The sequence below is a fragment of the Castor canadensis genome, chromosome 8, assembly GCF_047511655.1.
Source record: "Castor canadensis chromosome 8, mCasCan1.hap1v2, whole genome shotgun sequence".
Lineage (NCBI taxonomy): Eukaryota > Metazoa > Chordata > Mammalia > Rodentia > Castoridae > Castor > Castor canadensis.
Genome location: NC_133393.1, coordinates 108,974,238 through 108,997,638, shown reverse-complemented (window position 1 = coordinate 108,997,638; position 23,401 = coordinate 108,974,238). Strand labels below are relative to the sequence as shown.

At 40.0% G+C, this 23,401-nt stretch overlaps 1 protein-coding gene across 3 annotated transcripts in view; it reads left to right on the top strand.

Moving 5' to 3' along the window:
* Positions 1–23,401, top strand: part of Cpm (carboxypeptidase M) — a 71,126-nt gene that overhangs the window by 45,521 nt on the left and 2,204 nt on the right. For 2 of the 3 annotated variants that reach the window (XM_020174578.2, XM_074083871.1), the window contains 5 exons: positions 6,416–6,588; positions 8,093–8,277; positions 9,143–9,313; positions 12,730–12,882; positions 17,474–17,622. In XM_020174578.2, the coding sequence (XP_020030167.1) occupies positions 6,416–6,588; positions 8,093–8,277; positions 9,143–9,313; positions 12,730–12,882; positions 17,474–17,622 (831 nt within the window). Of the gene's footprint in view, positions 1–4,432; positions 4,505–6,415; positions 6,589–8,092; positions 8,278–9,142; positions 9,314–12,729; positions 12,883–17,473; positions 17,623–23,401 lie in introns of those variants that run through there. The other variant, XM_074083872.1, reaches the window with a different exon arrangement.

Below are 23,401 nucleotides of genomic sequence, written 5' to 3'. Positions count from 1 at the left end.
CCAGATGTCAAGACAGACACAGAGGTTTTTGGAGGAGAGGTAAGGGGTCCTCTTCTCCAACACACAGGGAAGAACAATATTGGTGACCTGGACACAGTCACCCTGCCAGGAAATGTACCTACACAGGGTCCTCACTTGCTTTGTAGCCAGGCTACGTCTCAGACTTACACTCACACACACACTTCCACCCCACTCCCTTAACCTGACACAGTTTCATCCCGGATAGGGCTACTCAGGTGTCTCTGGGAGGTGATCAGTCTTCCCTTCTGCCTCCCAAAGGCAGACCTATTATTTGAACCCAGGTTCTTACCAGTCTGATGGACGGGGCTCCCAATTTGTTCCCAAGCCTTCTCCAGGTTCCTTTGTGCAACTGAGACTTGTTCTCTGGTGCACCAGAAATGTTGCAGGATATTCAAGCAGGGAAATGGGATACCAAGGCTTTTCGGGAAGCAGTATTTATTCACATGTCAGCAGTGGCTCAGCAGACTCACATCCAAAGCCTGAGCCCCGAGAACAAAGGGGTCTTGCCTTATATACTCTTGCAAGCAGGTTACAGAAATGAAACACAAAGTTTAACACATATATGGTTACTTGTAATTTCATTGGCTACTTCATCCTCAGTGCTGCGTGACTGTTTTCAGGTTCAGTTTCTTTAAGTTTCAGTTTGCTGCCATGTCTTTCCCTCCTCCCCACTACATGCCAAGAGGGGACTTTTATAGGCAAAGCTCAGATGTGAAAGCCTACCTTTAAGAAAGGAGGAGGTCTCTGAAACTGCTTTGGGGGTGGGTGAAGCTCAATCCATCTATCCATGAAGCTTAGTCCATTTAAGCATAATGAATTGTTTCTTTAAGAGACTATTGCTGGGAGTTTGACCAAAGTTGCTTTTAATAAAACAACTATTAGACACAGCAGCCCATACTTCCTTTTGCTATCTAGTCTATAGATCAAGGTCCTTTGGAATCCATTTTTAATAAGAGACAGATGGCACTCATTGTCTCTAGCTGTTTGTTTATCAAATTCCTGGAATTTCAGAAGTTACAGTCTGCTACTCAGAAATTAATCCTCAGAACTGAAACTTCCAAAGATAAGCAAGAGGCCTTAAACTCACCAAATTTACTTATTTTTTCCATCAGTTCCCCAAAATTCTAGCATCTTTCTCTGGTTAGTTTATGTGTGCTATTGTTAACAGATAGGTGGTCTCTGGAGACTCTGGTCAAAAGATTTCAGGTATTTGTGTGTCACAAGAAAAGAATTCAAGCAAAACACAAAAATGTAGTAAAGTTTATTGAAATTGTGGAGAAGCCACCATAGAGAAAGCAGTGAAAGCAGTGGTGGGCCCCAGACAGATGGGATGGGAGCACATGCCAGTCTTTGTTTCAAAGGGCCTTTAGAAATTGAAAGGGCAAATGCCAGGAAAAATCTGGGTGGTCTTTCCAGGATGGGCTAGAGTTTGATTGACAGGGCATGCACTTAAGCTAGCTCTCAGGTATTTTAATTACATATATGAGTTGCAATCAATATTCATGCTTTAAGCAAAGGGCTTTTATCTGAGATGTAATCGAGGGCAGAATTTTCCTTAAGTCTTCCTATCTTACAACTCACAACTTACAACTGCAAAGGATTTACAATTGAAGAGAAATTTGCAACTGCAAAGGATAGCATTGGGTGAGATGAAATGTACTGAGGAAAAGTTACATGGTGCCTGAAAGTCCCCTGACTTCTTTTCCTATTAACTAGCCTGTCTCACTCTCACAGGGCTCTCTGGTTCACCCTGATTCCCTGAGGATGTTAAGGAAGGATTGAGACTAGGCAGAGGAAAAAGTCTCAGTGTGTTTTGAGGTTGGGATCTGAAGTACTATTTACTCTTTTTATGCCTCAGCTGGTGGCACTGTCTCTAGGCTCCAGGGGGCTATTAAGAAATGTGTTATTCTGGGCCAAGGTGCAATGGCTCATGCCTGTTATCCTAGGCAGAGATCAAGAAGATCATGGTTCAAGGCCAGCCCCTGCAAAAATTTCATGAGTTCCCATCTCAACCAATGGCCAGATGTGGTGGCATCCACGACATAAGTAGCAGAATTACTGTCTAGGCTGGCCCAGGCATAAAACAATACTCTATCTCAAAATCAGCAAAAGCAAAAAGAACTAGCAGTGTGGCATTAGTGGTAGAGCACCTGTCTAGTCAGTATGAGGCCCTGAGTTCAAACCCCTGTACTATTGGAAGGGAGGAAGGGAAGGAAGTTTGTTATTCTGAACTTGAAGTTTTGCATACTCTACTCTCCTGTTGCCACTAGGAACTAGAGAAAGAGAAGACCTAACCTAGGAGCAGAGGGCTCATTCTGAACATAGATCCTACCCACCAATCCCTCTCATTCCTCCCTTAGATCTTTTGGTATTGAAAGTATTTTTAATATTTTTCAAAGCTTTTCAATACTTTTAATCTTTCTAAAAGGCAACACAGCTAACATTTTAGGACAGTGGTTCTTAACCTTCTTTGGAGATTTTCCTTGCTATAATAATGTAAAGTTTGAACTCAGACCCTGTTACCAGTGGGTGGTCTCAGAAGATGCTGGTGGAGAAGATCTCAGGTCCTCGTGTCTCAGAATGAAGAATTGGGCAGAGACACAGATTATAAAGTAGCAGCAAAGTTTTATTGAAAGGGAAAGGAACGTATAGGCACCACAAAAGAGAGAGGTTGCTCTGGTCAGATGCCACAGAAGCCCCAATCTTTGTTCAGATGGCAATTTATAACTTGTAAAGGCAAATACTGGAAAAATCTGGGCAGTTTTTGTAGAAGGGACCAGGGTAATTGGCAAGTGGGATTGACAAGATCTCGTTATATAATATGGGGCATTCTGCACATGCACTTATGCTAATTCCCAGGTTTGTAATTGTATGTGTGAAATGCTACCACTATTTATAAGGTCTTAAATAGAGGTCAAATTGAGCATAGATTTCCCTTTACCAGGCATGCACCATTTTCAGTCTGAACCAGCCAAGAAACTCTCCTGTCTTCTGGAGGAACTTACAACTGAAAGGGAATTTACAATTGAAAAGGAATTTACAACTGCAATCCTAACCATAAAATGACCATTAGAGGGGATGTTGAGGACAAGGAGGAGTTCAGCATGTAGTGACCTTTTGCTGAGGAGGGTTGAATCTCATAGAAGGGTTTTTCTTTCTCTGTTACTAGCCTGCCTCAACCCCAGGGTCTATAGATCTTCTAGAAGTCTATGGACCACAAGTGCAGAATCCCTACAAGACACACATACACACTGGCAGAGTGGACAGAACTGACCACACTATTTTAAATATATTTCCTTCCTCTCTCCCCTGACCCGCACCCCATTGTGTGTTTGTAGTTTCCACACTCTATTCCGTAGCTCTATGATACCATCAGGAACTAGTGCTGTCTGTGATACAGCCATTTCCCTTCGAACTTCCTCGCTACCTCTTTATTCCTTCTTTTTTAGAACTGGGCCTTTTTTTCTATTAAAAATAATATGTTACGTTTTACTTAAAAAATAATCTCCTGTTGAAAATAATCTTGGTTTCTTGTTTTTTTTTTTTTAAGTGACCTTACACTTTCTGCCTCTGCCATGGCAGCCATAATTGAGTAGAGGAATACAGGAGAAAAACAGAATTTTTGCAATTCAAGAATAATCTGTAAACAGAGTTAATTTTAAAGTGATACTCGAAAAATAAGTCACTCAGAATACTACCTAGAAGTCATTATTAATGTTTACAGGCATTATTCTAGACATTTACATACTTCTGTGGTAAAAGAATGAGAGGAATTAATATAAAATTAAAAGAGGGGTATGAAGGACAAGAACAAGTAATAGAGGAGTGAATTTGAACAAAGTACAATATGTGCGTGTGTGCAAATGCCACAGTGAAACCTCTTTGTGCAACCAATATACACTGATAAATACAAAATTTTGTTTTGGTTTTTAATAAAAATAAAAATAAGAGAATATAAAATAGAATATGTGGCATATCCAAACAAGATGTATGGATTTAGTCAAGTATATTAACCAGGGAATAAAACTGAAGTGAAACCAAAGTAACTGGTGAGGTGGGAATATGACTAAGTGGTAGGGCACTTGCCTGATATGTACAAGGCCCTGGGTTCAGTCTCCAGGACTGAAAAATAAAAAAACTTTGAGGCTATATTCATGTCATATTTTTTTTTATCTTTTGATAATATCTTATGACTTCTTGCTATAAAAGGTAAAGAAATTACTATTTTGAAAATTTGTACTTCTTTTGCTTCCCTCTCTCCTAACCTCCACCCCCTCTGCTAATAATAAACCTTTAATTTTCATATTCTGTTCTTTCACAGTTGCTTATGTCTAGTTTTGTATTTAACTGAATTCTAACTCAACCCTGCCTCTTTTTTTTTTTTTTTTTTTTGAGACAGGGTCTCAAAAAAGAGCCTGTAGTCCAGGCTTGTCTTGAACTTGAAGTCCACCTGCCTCAGCCTCCCTGAATACTGGGATTACAGGTGTGTACCACTATACCAGATTTTTTGTTTTGGTTTGGTTTGGTTTTTTTGCTTTTTGTTGGGTGAATTTCATTGTCATCCCCTGGCTTGCACTCTTGTTAGTTGAGAATAGATGGTTTGGATAGTTATGAGAGAAATTCACAATTAGAACAGCGTGAGGAGTCTGACATCCTCCCCCTCTGTACTTGGGACTTGTGGACCTTGAGTTTTTCCTGATTAAAGCATCCTGTGGTCTCTTACCACCATTTAGAAAGTTAATGAACTTAAAGAAACCCCTGTGTCCCTATCCCTTTTTCACATTTAAAGTCCCCAGCTATTGCCACACTGTATTTAGGAAAGCCAGTGGTTGCTTGGGCTTCCAAAACATATTATACCTTAGCACTGGAAATACACTGTCAGATATATGTGACTTCTCTTTTTTCGGTGGTGCTGGGGTTTGAACTCAGGGCCTCATGCTTGTTAGGCAGGTACTTTACTACTTGAGTCACTCTGCCAGCCCAAATATTTGACTTTTTTGATTAACAGATTGCACGAGAATTTTCAAGTGACTGTAAAAACAAAAGCCAAGGTAATGGGAGAAGAAGATAAAAATTAGTAGGAAAAAACTGAAGTTAGAATTGAGTATATTTGCACTCTTAATTTTATGGCTACCTATGAATATAAAATTCACATATTCCAGACTTTTAGTCCCAGTTTCAATATTCTATGTTCATCAGGATAATAAATGTATAAAATGTGAGCTCTTTATTTGCCAGTTAGGGGGATAAAGGATCTATCATTGGAGGATCACTCATCCTTTGTCACAAGGATGCATTTCTGCAGTGCAGAGCAACTTCTTTTGAGGCTCCATTGTATCTTTTCCTGGGCAGTGTCTACACAATGTTTGCAGCACTAGCCTTATCTAATCTCCTGCTGCCCTGCTTTCCATTTCCTAGTCCGGGAACAACATCAGGTCTTCAGAAGCAAGTTCCTTGAACCTAGCTTTAGAGAGAACATGACAGCATCTAATCATGTCTTGCTGTAAGAAGACTAAAATATAAATTACTTTTTTAGATAAGAAAAATAGTAAGCCTATCTCTAAGGTATTATAAAGCAAGATCTCTCCCACAGTTCTTCAGTTTCTAAGTCATTGGTATACAGAAAATTATTTTAGGTGGATGTGACGGTTTTTCAAGTTTTCATAGTCCCATTGTTTTTTTACTTAATGTTAGAAATTTATGTATCAAGCAAAATGGTAATGATAAAATATAAACAAAAACCAATATCACTTAAAGTAAATATCAGTCTGAGAATGACATACAGCAAAAAACTGGATGAATGCAATGACTAACATTTCAGAAACATGAGAACGTGGAGATCAAAAACACACAGAAATGTGCAGGAGGAGAACTTGTAACTAGGAGAGTATGGAACTCTGAAGTCTATTAAAGTTATTAAATAGGTTAATAGAATTAATCTGATTAAACTCTGCAATGTCTTATGTATTGATGGCTTTCATATGCACCATGCATTCTCATGGAGACACCCTAATTCCCAGCCTTCTCTCTTTCTCTACTACTCCAGAAAATATTTTGGAGGGTAAGCAAATGAAAAACATTATGATAAGAAAACTATTCTAATTCATGTTTAAAAGAGTAAATTATTCTGAGTTCCAATCCTCAGCACACACACAAAATAGAGTGAATTACTTACAAATGAATACTTGAACTTTTATTAACAAATACTTTTCAGCACTGGGACTGACCACCTTTACCAGATCTCAATGTGCTTGAGAAAGAGTAATGGTAAAACCTAGTTTGGGCCTTAAAATATCATGTGTAGAGTTTCCTGCTGTGGGCTTTGTATGCTAGGAACTGTTTTCCTGATTGCCTCTTGACCTAATAACACCCTTTTTCTCTTTCACACACACAGACTGTGGGGCGGGAGCTGCTGCTCCACCTGATCGACTATCTCGTAACCAGCTATGGGAAAGACCCTGACATCACAAAGCTAATGAACAGTACACGAATCCACATCATGCCTTCAATGAACCCAGATGGATTCGAAGCTGTCAAGAAGCCTGACTGCTTTTACAACAGTGGAAGGTAAAAGGCAAGCAGGCCTAACCGTTTAAAAAACAGATCAAACAACAAAAAAGCCTCCCATCAGGCACTGGTTGGCCCAGGCAGCAGGAATCACATGATGATGAGCACTTCAGAGCCTGGGTCGTGTTGCTGGTGTGCTGACACTCTTTAGACCTGCCAGTGCTTGTAGGATGACACATGGAAGCCTCCGTACTCCTGCACCTGCCCAGCCCCTCTGCCTTCATTGGCGATCCCCTTGCCTCCCCCTGCTTCAGCCTTCCTGGTCAGTCTCTGTCTTTTGGTACTTGCAGGTGCTTTCCCAGCTCAGGCATTGTCCACATCCCATCCATTTCCCACTCTTCACCCCTTCCACTGCTTCAACAGCATCCCCTCAAAAACTCCTTTCCTGACATGCTTCCTGTATCATGTCCCCTGCTGTACTTTCAGATCCCTGAGCCCTTCCTCATCGCACAGTTTTTAGTGTAGAATTTCTTGTTTGATGTCTCTTTCCCCATGGACCTGCAAGTACTGTTCATCATTGTTAGCTTCTGGGGCCCTCAAAAGTTACTCATTAATTTATTAAGCCAGTAGTCTAAGGACTAATCACAAAGAGTGGTCTTACAGTAGTTCTGATGTAAATAGTTTATTTTGTTTCAAGCTGCCTCTGGAGGTTTAGAATTTCTCAAATGTCAAATATACATTTAAATTTGTGCAATTTGTAAATTTATTTGCTTGTCAGGTATGGTGGTCCATGCCTGTAATTTCAGCACTTGGGATGCTGAGGCAGAAGGATCAATAATTTGGGGCCAGCCTGGACTACATAGTGAGATCCTGTCTCAAAAAAAAATTCTTTGCTTTACCAAAATAAATAAATAAAATTTCACCATTGATTCCATTTGATTTTAAGTTTTTCTAGCATATTTAATCAAGGCCACTCCACTTTTCAGAAATAAGTGTGTATAAAGTAGTCAGTCCACCATTGTTTCTGTTATCAGGTGCTATGTAAGGAACCATTTCCAAGTTTGGTGAGTCAAAACAACAGCCTTTTCATTTAGTCGTGGTTCTATAAGTCAACAGTTCTGGCAGGACCGAGCAGGGATGACCAGGCTCTGTGCCTCATATGGGGCCTCAGCTCAGACAACTGAGACAGCTAGCCTGGGGCCATGTGTCTAGAGTCTCCTTCTGGCTTTCACCTGGGTTCTTCATGGGGGCCTCTCCATGTGGCTACCATTGAGGGATCTTAGGACTCTAAAAGGAAGTGTTCCAAGAGCAAAAGTCTCAGAATGCAAACATTAACCAAGTCTCTGCTTGTGTCACAACAGCTAATGTCCCATTGGTAAGAGATAGTCACAGGAGAGGGGACAACATAGGGTATGAATGCTCATGGGAGACCACCAATGCAACCATCTACCACACTTATATTCACATTCAGGAAAACACAGAGTACAAACCAAAAGTTGTGCACTTTTAAGAACAAACTCCCTCACATCCCTCCAATTAATTTAAACAATTCTTTCTTTTAAAGGGGAAATTATAATGAGTATGACCTGAATAGAAATTTCCCCGATGCTTTTGAGCATAATAATGTATCAAGGCAGCCTGAAACGCTGGCAGTCATGAAGTGGCTGAAAACGGAGACATTTGTCCTCTCTGCAAACCTCCATGGTGGTGCCCTTGTAGCCAGCTACCCATTTGATAATGGAGTTCAAGGTAAGCAGTGTGGTTCCTACACTGGCTTTCTGAGTGCAGATAGGAGCTGCAGACACTCTACCCTGCAGGAGTGAACTCTTCCCCTTCACTGAGCTTCTCTGGCTGGGCTAAGAGAAGCCTCACTTCCCCAATGCTGAGCTGTCCTGTCTGTGTTTCTTACACAGTAGACTGTGTAAGAACTGAACTCATAGAGCCAACTTGATATTCACCAGTGAAACAGAACAGTCAGATCTAGGCTATCTCACAAGAGGTAACACGGCTTAAAGAGAACAAAGGCAAGCCAGGTGCAGGTGGCTCATGCTTGCAATCCTAGCTACTCAGGAGGCAGAGATCAGGAGGATCACGGTTTGAAGCCAGCCCAGGCAAATAGCAAGACCCTATCTCAAAAATACCTAACACAAAAAGGGCTGGTGCAGTGGCTCAAGGTGTAGGCCCTGAGTTCAAGCCCCAGTACCACAAAAAAAAAAGAGAAATGAAAGACAGAAAAACTTACCTTTCTTTGCTAATCATATGAGTGACTTCTCTTAAACCTCTGTGGGAGGAGGCATGATCGAGAACTTCACATTACAGTGACTTCCTTTGATTCCTAAGGTAACTAAGGAAAAATTGCTGACCTCCATGCATTAACAAGTGATGAAGAGGGTATTTAATTTTTAGAGTGATTTAGGAGGAGTCTGGATGCGTATCTGTCTTACTTTGTGACATGTCACCTTGTATATGTTCATTGAAAAGTAGAAAGAGGAGCAGAGGGAGCGTTTATGGAAATGGCAACATTTGTGTGCAGTGTGATTCTGTGCTTGCTAATATGGCCGTCTTCTCCTCCTCTAAAGCCAGCTGAAAGGTCTCGGTTGTCTTTCCAATACAGCAACTGGAGCACTGCTCTCGCGAAGCTTAACTCCTGATGATGATGTCTTTCAACACCTTGCACATACCTATGCTTCCAGAAATCCCAACATGATGAAGGGAGATCAGTGTAAAAACAAAATGAACTTTCCTAATGGAATCACAAATGGATATGCTTGGTATCCGCTCCAAGGTGAGTCGCTCTTCATTCCTTCCCTTCTCTTTACCGCCTTCTCCTAGAGGTGCCAGCAGCTTCAGGTTGACCCTGCAGTTGTCAGAAGATCTCTAGGCACAACATAGTCCCTCAGTCGTGTCTCCATCTGCTAACACTGCAGGAACAGGGGAGGGTGAGATCATTTGAGAGATGCTCAGACATGTTCCTCCTTGCCAAGCCTGCTTTATTCATTCAGATATTTAGTCAGCATCTGCCTACTAAGAAAGAGGAATAAGACACAGACCTTACCCTCAAGTTTAATGCAAATAAGTAAGGGTGACAACAGCGTAATTAGAGTAAGAGCAGAGATTTGGAAAAGATACAGTGTAGCATAGGGGTGTAAAGCCAAAAGCCAGTAAATGGTGAAGACCTTGGAGAAATGTAATGCTACAGCCCATCTACAGTAACAGCTGCTACTCAGATCAGCTAATTGTGGCCATGCGGTAGTGGAGAGCTAATATTGCCAGGCCTTCCAGTTTATAAAGCAAGCTGGACATCATGAGGTACTGTGATTTTGAAATCACTTTACAGGCGAAACAAAAGAGCTCTTCAGATAGGACACAGTGGGAGAGGCCTTCAGTTTTCCACCCTTGGAATAGGATGGTCACATAAGGGATAGGGTTTATTGCCATGAAGGGAACATAGAAGGAAGGATAGTCTAATCAGAAGGTATAATGTGAACAGAAGCCCAGGGGTCCGAGACTTGTACTAGTTTGGGAACTGAAAAAAGATGAGGACCTTAAGGAGGAAGGGCAAGAGGAGGGACAGAGGGCTGGCACTGAAAAGCATTCTCTTCCAGACCAGTCAGCCTGGCCCTGCAAGCAGCAAACTACACCCTGCGTTCTGCACAAAAGCCACTTCCAAAGCCACCTTCATCAGTGGGCACTTTAGATGCAGAGGCTGTCCAGTAATATTGCATAAACTGGTACTTTTGTGTCTAGAAGCCTTGCTGCACTTTCCCAGATACTGTCACTAAGCATAGACCACAACTGATTAGTGCAGGCAGCAGGTTCTGCTAAGACACCATGACATCCCAGATTTCTCTCTGCTGTCCGAGATCTTCCCAACCCCTCTAGGTTCCAGCCCTTGCCCTCTTTATAGATACAAAGGACACCCTCCAGCCCAGTGGCACAGCTGTCCTCACATCGTAACTTTCAAGACAAATCCATCACTAAAAACCCATAGTTGCTATTGGAAATTGTTCCCAAGTGTGTATTTGTGAGCTTCATTTTCATATCCTTCTCAGAACAAAAGCAGGCAAAGCCAGTTTCCCTGAGGCATTCTGAGGCAAGCCGTCTGGCCTACCTGCAGGTTTTGCTGGTCAAGCCTGACTGGCCTTATCCAGAACTATGTATATCCCCCATGCTTGGCATTTTCAACCTGCAGTACTTTGCTAGGGATCCTTAAAGAGACACATCCATCCAGCCAAGGGCTCTGTTTTGTTTTCTTTTTTCTCTTCCTCTTCCTTATTCTATACTTTTGTTGAAAATGAATTCAGAGAAAAATATAAAACCTGAAAGATAAGGAAATGAAGTAGAAAGGACAGAGAAATTCTTCCTGGCTAGAATCTGGGGGTCTACATAGATATTACTTAATATTTTAACCATTTTCTAGATATTACCTTTTTCTCTACATAAGTACCTTCCAGACAAACTGATATAATAGAGAATATATATTTTCTTGGGCAGACATCAAGTAAAGCAAATTAAAGTCTACTTCCTTCAAAATTACTGTAGGGCTGAGGATGTAGCTTAGTGGTAGAGGGCTTGCCTAGTATGCACGAAGGTCTGGATTTGATTTCCAACATAGCAAAAAAAAAAAAGAAAAAAAAAGTTACTGTAATTCATCAATCCAAAATGCCATTGACTATAAAACAAACACAATGTACCAACAAGAAAGAAAGCAAAAAAAATATTTTCAGTTAAAAACATGATGTTTTTCAGACATAAAATTTTAGACATATCCCAATTCAGAGACATTAAATATGAAGTTTTGCATCTTAGAAAATATGAAATGACTATAACCCTTGAAAATAGTGTTGTTGAGGTAAAAGCTGGAAAGTGACATGAGCAGCAAACCAGAAGTCACAGGAGTCTGAGTTTTCTTCCTCCTGAGCATCACCAGCATCCTTTCTCTGACCCTCAGAAGCACTGTGCATAATGAGGACCAGGGGCCAGGCAAGATGGCTGCATCCTAGTCTCTGCCACCCATGGCTGGGAACCCCTGGACACATGACTTAACATCTGTGATTACATTTCCTCTTCTGTAAAAAGGGAGGAAATAATTGCAATAATTAATAATCAATTAATTATTAATAATTATCAATTAATTATTACAATTAGCAATTGTAATAATTGCTCTGAGGATTGAATGAGCTGACAGAAGGTACACATAATACTAAACACTCATTAAATGTTGGCCATTATTATTGCCTTAAAACAAGTACACTTAGCTTTATATTATTTAGTTTATAAATGGCTTATACAAATACTTCAAAAGAAATCTTATTCTAGCTTATAGCCACTTAAAATGTAATTTAAGGGAGAAATGTCATTTGAAGAATCCTTTGGTGATATATGATTTCAAAAAAATAAAAATAAGCCAAGTATGGTGGGTCACACTTGTAATCCCAGCACTTGGAAGGTGGAGGCAGGAGGAGCTTGAGTTCTAGGCCAGCCTGGGCATTGTACAAGTTCAAAGCCAACCTGGGCTACATAGTAAGATCTTGCCTCAAAAAAACAAGGACTGAGGATTTATCTCACTGGAAGAGCACTTGCCTACCTTATACTAGACCCTGTATTCTATCCCTAGCACAACATAAATGAATAAATATATACATCTATATATCATAGATCCTTCCCCACCCCTCACTTAATTTTGATGCAACTTGAACTTTTTTATTATTGTTGTACTGTTACATTGTGACATTTACAAAAGCTCTTAAAATATATCATAACTGAATTCACCCCATCTGTCATTCTCTTTCATTTTCCCCTCCCCCCACTCCTGGAATAGTTTCAACAGGTCTCATTTTTCCATTTTCATACGTGTGTACAAAATATTTCCACCATATTCACTTTCCTACACCCTTTCCTTATATCCTCCACCCTCCCAGTGGTACCAACCTTTTGCCTTCCTGTTCTCTGTTTTGCACAACTGAACTTCAGTCAGCTCTGACCCAGCTACCTATATGAGAATATTTAGGATTGCCTGGTCATGCCTAGGTAATAAAACATGAAGCCCTGGTTGTACATGCTGATATATAAACTTCATCTTTTCCTACTAACATGTACTTTCCTTGCAACTGTTTCATTCACTCATCCCCAAAGTATCTGATACTTGGCTCTACTCCAGTTTTTTAGACGGTGGCAAAAATTAAATATGCTTGTTTTTAGGTGGGATGCAAGATTTCAACTACATCTGGGCCCAGTGTTTTGAAATTACCTTGGAGTTGTCATGCTGTAAATATCCTCGTGAGGAGAAGCTTCCCTATTTCTGGAATGACAACAAGGCCTCATTAATTGAATATATAAAACAGGTGCACCTAGGTTTGTAAAATTTTATTAATTCCTTGTAAAAACAAAATATAGCATCTGACGGGACTTTTGGGTTGAGTTTGCAAGCCTGTATTTGTCTGTTCCAGGTTCAGCCTTATTTTCAGTACCAGAACTAATAATTAAGAATTCTCTCTATGAGGATCTGCAGAGTGTGAGAGATGCAGTGCCATCCACTCATAAAAGAGAAAGCATGCTACATGTTAATTTGGGGACATAAAAATTCAAAGTTCCCCCAATTTTGCACATTGAATGACCTGGAAATCTGGCAAAAGATTAAGAAAGCAAAATGTTGCTCTTTTACATCATCACCCAACTAGAAAAAAAGCCAAGTTTGCTTGTCACTTGCTGCACAATGTCATAGACCCGGAGTGGACGTACCATTTTGCACTTTTTCCAGAACTGGGGTAGTGACTTAACACCATTATTCCTAACCCCTCTACTCCTCAACTTTGCCATACAACCTGGTGCTGGGAATCCTTCCTGTGAAGGCTGCCAGCCTTTACCACAGATGGGCAAACTAAATATGGGAAAGAGTAGTGGCGTTCAAACATATGCAGCAGGCAATGCTGATGGTCCAAGGACCATGCTCCAAAAACCATCACACTAGACAAATACACTGTTTGTGATAATGAGATCAGGTTCAGTTCCAGTTTGTTCACCACTTAGAGTTTCTTTGGACAGGATGTAGAAGGTCTTCTGCATTGCCAGAGTTAGTTACCTTTCTCCACTCAGGGTGGCTTGGTGGGAGAAGCCTATCAAGAATTGTCATAAGGTTACACTACCACATCGATCCCAAGTGGAGGGTGTGCGTGTGTATGTAGAGGCTTGCAGCATGGACCTACTTGAATTTTCTACACACTTCACCTCAATACTTTCCACCTTCCTAAAAAGTAGACGAGGGAGGATACAGCATGCTTTCTCTTTTAGAAGGGTGGGGAGCACAGGTAGGGAGAACTGAGTACAAGGATAAGTAGCACCTTCCCTAAAATGGATACCCAACCATTTTACCTGTGTCCCCAACCCTCATCTCCCAACCCAAACAGCAGTTCTTAAAGATTATTGGTGAATTCACAAGGAGAGCTGTGTCTAACTGACCATGCTGCCATGGAGTGGTTGATTCCCTATGTAGGGGACATTACAAAATCTCATCTTACTTTTTTGCAGCATACTAAGGGTTATAAAATTTATTACTGGATCTTCCTCCTGCCTCATTATGTTATGAAAGTTTGCTTGTGGTCTTCTATTTAGTATTCTGGCATTTCATTCTCCACTAGCTCTTCCTCAAGAAGCTTGTGTTAATTTAACCTTTCTATTATATTTCTTCCCATACTGATTCTTTAGTGTGTTACTCTGTGTATTCTTTCCCGAATTCACTCAGTATCAGCATGGGAGTGCAACTGAACATGAAATGTGCTTTCTGAAATTGTACTAGTATTTTCAGAATTTCAGTCTAGCTAGAAAGATTATTCAGCCAGCCCTGAATTAGGGCGGACTTTGCAGCATCACATTGACAGAAGACTGCTAGTAAAGGAACCTTGTAAACTCAAATAACAAATTGCAACATAACTACTGTTATTAGTGATTTGGAAGGTTTGCAAGTCCATTTACACTGGGTTGTATGAAGAATATTTGTCTACCTGCCTGTCCCTGTAATCAGAAGTGAACTTGTTTTAATGTATCTATAAGCACATCCACTCTGCCCCCTAGTGGTGTAAGACAGAGGCTTTTTTTTTTTCTAGTTCAGTAATGAAACCGTTTCCAGATACTGATGCAGTATGGTTATTACTACTTAACAGAAAACTTCTATCTTACAACCAATATGGAGCCAAAGAAAATTTTTGCTTGTGGGTGATGGGAGCACACACCTCTTTATTAGTGTTGCTGTGGTTTAAAGAAATGACTGAAATTTATCAAGCTGTGTTGGTTTCCCTAGTTAAATTTCACCACTGCTGGGAGGCAAGTCTAAGATTTTGACCCATCTGGAAGTCTGTAACCTGCCTTGTGTGGGGAGAAAGGTTTCTGCTTTAATTAGAGGGCCTGGCTAGAGGGCAGGAGCCTGGGGAGATCCCAAGCTGTTTGGTCATCTGGTCTTTGTGAAAGCTTGAGCAACACTTGTCTGAACCTAAGCTTAACAACTGAGAACTGGGAGTAACAGCGTCTGCCTTGCCTCATCCTAGTTAGTTCCAAGGCTCCAACAGGGTTATTCTTTCTATTAGAACTCACCACTGATCACAATCTGAACTTGGGTCCCATGGTGCCATGTGGTCATGCTTGGAGGTTTTGCTAAGTGTGGGTTGGATAAGAGTATCTGCAGACATTAAGGCCAAAGGAGCAGTGGAGGGCAAGTCTGAATTCGACACCTAGAATGTTCTGCTTGTCTCCCTCTCTAGGGAGCAAGACACAGTGTTACCTGCTACTGACCTGTCTTTCTCTCCTGGAATGTTTCAAGGCAGAGCTGAACCAGAGGTGTGGGGTGGCTCACAGCACCCAGATATCTAAGCAATCCAGGCCTTTGAAAGTTTAGTAGGTGCTGAGTTCCAGAAGCTCACGGGACACATATGTGGATCTCTGGTAGGATCCAAAACAGATGGCAGCTGTGATCATTAAGTGGGAACGTGGACATGGACAAGCAGTCTCCCAAGTACTATGGCAGCTCCCACTCTGAATTGTGGCCAAAAAATGCAGAATTTCCCTTCCTATTCAGCAAGGTCTTTTTGTTCACGAAGCTAATATACTCCCAAGGCACCTCACACCTGGCTCCTCACATTTCCAAGTGTGACCATAGAATCCAAGTCTCAAGTTTTGTGTCTTCTCCTTTTATTATTGTTCCTGCCATAACAGCTCTCTCTGTAACTCTTTGGATCTACTGGTCTCTTTTCAATATTTCAATTTTATCATACCAAATAATAGGTATAAATATAAATGGGACTTTAAATATAAAGGGCAGAAGAACAAATTACATCATGATAGATGTGTGCATAGTGGATCTGTATTGAGGCAGTGAGAAGGAAATATGGCATTTAATAACTTACTCTCCATGAAACAGAGTCAAGACTTAAGGAAAAAAGTAAAAGGCAACTTGAGTTAATTAACTTGATACTAATTACCAAGATAAAGATTTCATTGCTAAATGTCAAAATATTTTTTTTTGGCAGTACTAAAGTTTGAACTCAGGGCCTTGTACTTGCTAGGCAGGCCACACCCCAGCTCTCATTTTTCATTTTAACCTGTTCTGGAGGAGACTATTTAATGTGTGCTTTATATTTTTCTGCCCTAATAAGCATCAACAATAACTGTTTTGGGATAGTTCAAGGTCATTTTATTGTGGCTCCTCGTATAGGTCACTGGGTTTAGATGGCTTCATCTTTATGGTAGCCTAGTTTGTCAGTGGAGTGAACAAACTGGATTGTGGAATTTAAGATTTAAGATGAGAAGAGAGCTTGGATATGGTTCAGTGGTAGAGAGCTTGCCTAAAATGCACAAGGCCCTGGGTTTGAGCCTCAGCACTGCAAAAAATTAAAAGTCTAGCTGGACACCAGTGGCTCACACCTATAATCCTAGGTACTCAGAGATCAGGAGGATCATGGTTCAAAGCCAGACTGGGCAAATAGTTCACAAGACCTTATCTCGAAAAAAACCATCACAAAAAAGGGCTGGAGGAGTGGCTCAAGGTGTAGGCCCTGAGTTCAAACCCCAGAACCACAAAAAAAAAAAAAAAAAATTAAAAGTCTATACCTGAAATTTTGAAGTAAGTGTGGTGTGTGTAATGGATCATTGTGGACTCTGAAGACTGTTGTGCCCACTTAGTTGACTATGTGACACAGAGATTATTTTAATCAGCCAAAGCCTTACCTTTTCATCTGTAAAATTGTGGGATTTCTGTTTGTTTGTTTGTTTGTTTTTTTATGGTGTTGGATAGAGATCAAACCTAGGGCCTCACACGTAATAGACAATCATTCTATCACTGGGCTACACCCCCAGCCCTGTGAAATTATGATAAAAATATTGTCCAGCTTATAGAGTCGATGTGAAGATGCAGTGAGAAAATGCACATTTAGCACTTAGTATAGAAGCTGGAAAACACCAAGTGCTCAATCAATGTTGGCTGTTGTTATTAGTACTAATAAGACCCCATCAATCAATTCCATGCTTTAAGCAACCTTGTGATTATAATTTTTCATCCCACCTGGTTTGCCTAACTATAAGACAAAGCTATCAAGTGTCTTATGTAGAAAAATATCTTGTAAATTAATACAGTGACATTGTTTTTATTTAGGATTTTAGGAATCCACCAATGGCAGGTTTCAATACAGTTTATGCTTGAGCTATTTAAACTTGGAAATGACAGGAATGAATCTTAGATTGTTATCTGTGTTGTCATTTGTATTACAAATGGAATATTCAATAACCCTAAATTAAGCTATAAATCAGATTAGTAGCTTGACTGTAATTTAGTCATCAAAAATACTTTCCCTTCTCAAATGAGCTAACAAATATTGGGCATGATTTTCTTAAATAATTACAAGAAACTTTTTATGCCACAAAATGTAGTATTTACATTCACTTTTCTTTTATCCTTTAGGTATCAAGGGACAAGTTTTTGATCAAAGTGGAAATCCATTGCCCAATGTAATTGTGGAAGTCCAAGACAGAAAGCACATCTGCCCATATAGAACCAACAAATTTGGAGAGTATTATCTACTTCTCTTGCCTGGATCCTATGTAATAAATGTAAGTATGCAATCCTTGTTGCTATTAAAATATTAAAAAATTCACAGTACTCACCCAGGAGGAATCTAAAATCATTCAGGGAAATCCAAAAGTAGGTACATCAGGAAGGAAGGAAAGGACAACATGAGTCCTGTAATTGGCAGGGAGTGGAGGAACTAGGAATGACAGGAATAAACCAGGAAAAAAAATTTCCTAACTGGCAATTTTTTTCCAATTTTTTTGTTTGTTTATTCATATGTGCATACAATGTTTGGGCCATTTCTTCCCATTAACTGGCAATTTTTTTACAGAAGACAAATTCTATTTTTGTGGCATCTTTTATAATAAAAGAAAGTGCAATTTATGAATAACAAGAATAGAAGGAAGTCAAGGTGACTGAGTAGAGGTTCCTTGAGCATGACTCTGCCACAGAGAAGAGTCAGGGCAAAAAAGGAGAAACAGTACTTCAAAGAGAGTGAATGAGGGAGAACTCTGAACATCAGCAAAGGGGAAAGAGCCCTAAGCAGCATGGAGAGTCAGAAAGAACCTTGACAAAAGAACAAAGCAATTGTTCTTTTTGTGGTACTGGGGAAATTGTTTTTAAACTATTCCCCAAAACACTGAAATGGAAGGGACGCCAAACTCTTTTTATGAGGCCAGCATTGCTCTGATAAAACCAAAACCAAAGATACAGTTAAAAAAAAAAAAGAAAACTACAGAGTCATATCTCTGATGACACAGATGTGAAAGTTGTTGACAAAACACTAGCAAACTGAATTCAACAGTCTATCTAAAAGATCATACACCACGATCAAGTAGAATTCATCTCAGGGATGCAAGGGTAGCTCAACACATACAAATCAATAAGCATCAATACATGTTAACAGAATGAAGGACAAAAACCATATTATCATTTCAAGAGATGCATAAAATCAGCTAATAAGATTCATCATGTCTTCATGATTAAAAACTCAACAAACAGGCTACATATGAAAAACCCATAGCCAGTACCATTCTGAATGGGAAAAAGCTGAAAGCCTTTCCTGTAAGATCATAAAGAGGACAAAAATGTCAATTCCCACCACTCCTATTTAACATAGTACTGGAAGTCTTAGCAAGAGCAGCAAGGAAGGAAAGGAAGGAGGGAGGGAGGGAGGGAGGAAAAGGCATACAGATTGCAAAGGAAGAAGTTAAATTGCAAAGGTCATGACTTTATACATAGAAAAAACTAAATACTCCATCAAAAAACTGCTAGAATTTATAAATGAATACAATAAAGCTACAAAATACAAAGTTGACATGCAAAAAAAAGTAGCATCTGTATATATCAGTAATGAACTTGCTGAAAAAGAAACTAAGAAAGCAATCCCATTTGCAATAGCAGCAAAAAAAAATGTTTGGGAATAAATGTAATCAAGGAAGTGAACGTAGATTCGGGGCATAGCCCAAGTGGTAGAGTGCCTGCCTAACCAAGGAAGTGATCGATCCCTACAGTGAAAATTATGAATCACCAGTGAAAGAAATTATAGAGAACACCCAAAAAAAGGAAGAATATCCCCTGCTCATGGATCAGGAGAATCAATATTGTTAAAATGAACATACTACCAAAGTGATCTATAGATTCAATGCAATTGCCATCAAAATAGCAATGACTCTTTACAGAAATAGAAGAAACTGTCCTAAAATATAATAGCCAAAGCAATCCTGAGCAAAACGTTTTTATTGGGTGGGACTGGGGTTTGAACTCGGGGATTCACACTTGCAATGCAGGCACTCTACCACTTGAGCCACACCCTCAATCCTAGAGGCAAATTAAAAGAAAAAGAAAATACTGGGGACATCATAACACCTGACTTCAAAACATACTACAAAGCTACAGTAAGTAAAACAGCATGGTACCAGCATAAAAACAGACACACAGACCTGTGGAACAGATTAAGGAACCCAGAAATTAATCTACTTTCATACAGCCATCTGATTTTTGACTAAGGTGCCAAGCACATACAGTGGAAAAACAGTCTCTTCAATAAATAGTGCTGTCAAAAGTGGATGTGTGCCAGGCACTGATGGCTCACACCTGTAATCCTAGCTACTTGGGAGGCTGAGATCAGGAGGACTGTGGTTTGAAGCCAGCCTGAGCAAATAGTTCATGAGACCCTATCTCGAAAATACCCATCACAAAACAGGGCTGGCAGAGTGGCTCAAGTGGTAGAGCCACTTGAGTTCAAACCCCAGTACTGAAAAAAACATTGAATATGTATTTGTAGAAGAATGAAACTAGATCTCTTCCTCTTACCATGCACAAAAATTAACTCAAAATGGCCCAAAGACGTAAATGTTAAATCTGAAACTATGAAATTACTATATAAGAAAATACAAAGGACAAAGGGGAACACTTCAAGACATTAGTGTTAGCAATAATTTTTTAGATAGGCCAACAAAGGTGCAAAAAGTAAAAATAAACAAATGGTATAAAATCAAACTAAGAAGCTTCTGCCCAGCAAAGGAAACAATCAACAGAATTAAGAGGCAATTTACAAAATGGGAGAAAACACCTGCAAACTACTGATCCGACAAGGGATTACAAGGAGCTCAAAAATGCAAACACCAAAAACATAAACAATTCAATTTCAAATGGGCTAAACAACTAAACAGAGAGCTGGTGGAGTGGCTCAAGTGATAGTGCCTAGCAAGTGTGAGGCCCTGAGTTCAAACTCCAGTACCGCAAAAAAAAAAAAAAAAAAGCAGACACTTCTCCAAAGAAGACATACAAATAAATAGCCAACAAGTGCATGAAAAAATGTTCAACATCATTAGTCATCAGGGAAATGTAAATCAAAACCCAGTGAGCTATCACCTCACCCCAGTTAGGATTACCATCATCAAAAAGACAAGCCAGGTATGGTGGTATACTCCTGTAATTCCAGCACTTAGAAGGCTAAAATAGGAGAATAGTGAGTTCAAGGTCCGCCTGGACTACATAGAATGCCATGTTCCTAAATAAATAAGTAACAAATACCTGTGAGGACTCAGAAAAGGGAACTCTTGCTGGGTGTGGCAGCACACATCTATAATCCCAGCACTGTGGAGGTTAAGGTAGGAAGACTGGGAGTTCAAGGCCAGTCTGGGCTACATAGCCACACACTGTCTTATAAAGCATAAATTATGAAATGTAAATTAGTATAGCCCTTATGGAAAACAACATGGAGATTCCTCAGAATACTAAAAATATACCTGCCATATGATCCAGCAAGTCTACTACTGGTACAACTCAAAAGCAGATGAAACCATTGTACCAAAAAGATACTTGCATACCCATATTTGTTGCAGCCCTTTTCACAATAAAGTATGGAATGTGGAGTTGACCCAGATGCCCTTCTGTGGATGAATGGATAAAGAAAAAGTTGTATATATGCACAATGGAATATTTGCCATAAAAAGGATGAAATTGTGTCATTTGCAGCAACATGGATGGAACTGGAGATCATTATGTTAAGTGAAATAAGTCAGACACAAGTAACATATGTTCTCTCTCATTTGTGGAAATAAGCCAGTCATGAAGAAGAACTGGCACAGTGGCTCACACTGTAATCCCAGCTGCTCAGAAGGCAGACATCAGGAGGATTGAGGTCTGAGACCAGCCCAGGCAAAAAGTTAGTGGCAGGACACCATCTCAATCAGTAAGTCAGTGTGGTGGTACATGCCTGTTGTTCCAGCTATTCCAGAGGCTATAAGTAGGAAGATATGGTGGTTTGAGGCCCAACCCCAGGCAAAAACATGAGATCCTACCTGAAAAATAGCTAAAGTTAAAAAAAAAAAAAAAGTGGAGGGAGGGGGTCAAATGGTAGAGCACCACCTAGCAAGCACAAGGCTGTGAGTTCAAACCCCAGTGCCATCGAAAAAAAAAAAAGAATGGAATGGACCAGTGGCCAGTAGGGACTGGGAAGGGCAAGGAGGGAGGGATTAAAAAGGTCAGTAAGGGGCCTTCCAAGTGTTCTTTAACAAAGTAAGGTCACTATAGATTAAAACAGTCTATGATGTATTTCGAGATGAATTCTGAATACACAATTCCTGCACGTAAAAATGATTCATATTCGAGAATGGAGGCATGGCTCAAACAGTGGCACGCCTGCCTAGCAAGTGCAAAGACCTGGGTTCGAATACCAGTACTGCAAAAAAAGGTGATTAATGTTTGAAGAGTTGGAAATGCTTATTGCACTAATTTGATTATGTTACATTGTTTATATGTATCAATTTACCATAACGTACCTCATAAAGACTACAAATGTTGTCTTAATAAAAAGAATAAACAATGTAGCAAAAGCATTCCAAGCTTCATGAGATACCATTTAACTCTGATTCCATAAAACAAAATTTCTGCCATTAAAGGTGGGGGGGCGGTGCTGGCAGACTGGCTCAAGTGGTGGGAGCTCCTGCTTAGCAAACATGAGGTCATGAGTTCAAACCCCAGTACCAAAAAAAAAGGGTGGTGGTGGTTGTTAAGCTAGAGCTGTAGATCAGTGGTAGAGCACTTGTCTGGTATGCACAAGACCATGGGTTTAATACCCAGCACCATAAAGAACAAACGAAAAAGAAAAAAAAAAAAGATTGGGGCAATCTTGAATTTGTTCGGATTCATTCCAAGTGAATATGACCACAACCTTTACCAGTACATAAGCAAGTGATAGACATATCTTGCTGCTCAGTCAATGCAAGTAAATTTCCCGTTTTTAATTCTATTACGATGCATGGTTCTGTCGTGTCTTCCTAGAAGGCACAGGATAACTTGAGCATAAGTAGGTTTATGTGAATGAACTAAATGAATGAGCACCTGACTTACTTGGCCAGATTGTGCCTCTTCCTCTTTGATAGGACTTTTCTCTAAGAAATTCAGGATTGTTCTGCTTTGTTTTGTGGGGCTGATGCAAACTACTAAACCATTTTTTTATACAGCTACTCCTAGTAGAAGGTAGTCATGTTTTCTGTAGTAAAAACTGGCTTTGTATTTCATTATTTCATCTTTAGGACATAATGAAAGTCACGGTCTTTAGTTTGAAACTTGCCTTGAGAAACTTCCTGCTCCATAGGTGATCCCCAGGCTCAACTCCCACAGCTCCTCCTGTGAATTCATCTCTACTGAGAAGACGGATGGAGACTCAGAAGCCTCAGCTCACTGTCAATCGCCTCACATGGCCCTTTATTTTCCTATTTACTCTTTCCATTATACAATAGTCGTGAGTTGTTCTTTTATCTTATTTTAAATATTTGGTGGGACTAAGGTCAGAACTCAGGGCTTTATACTTGCAAAGCAGGTGCTCTACCACTTGAGCCACGCCTCCACTCCATTTTGCTCTGGTTATTTTGGAGATGGGGGATAGGGTCTCATGAACTGTTTTCCTGGGCTGGTCTTGAACGTTCATCCTTCGGACCTCAGCCTCTCAAGTGGCTGGGATTTCAAGTAGCTGGGATTACAGGTGTGAGCCATTGGCGCCCAGCCATTTGTCTTATCTTTCCACTAAAAAAAAAAAAAAAAAAAAAAAAGGCAATCTAGCTGAAGCTTCAGAATCATATGAACAAAACCAGGTAAAATCAAATCTTTTAAAGGATGTAATAGTCTTGTATACTTAGATCAGGTGCAAGAAAACGGGAATGAATTGGAAAAAGAATTCTACTTATAATCGTGAGACCCATCATGAGTCTATAATCTCACGATTATAGACTTTGGACAAAGGCAAACAATCAACTCTACCTTTCCACTCCATGAAAGTGACAGTGGCACAATCAGTTTACTGCTTCCTTC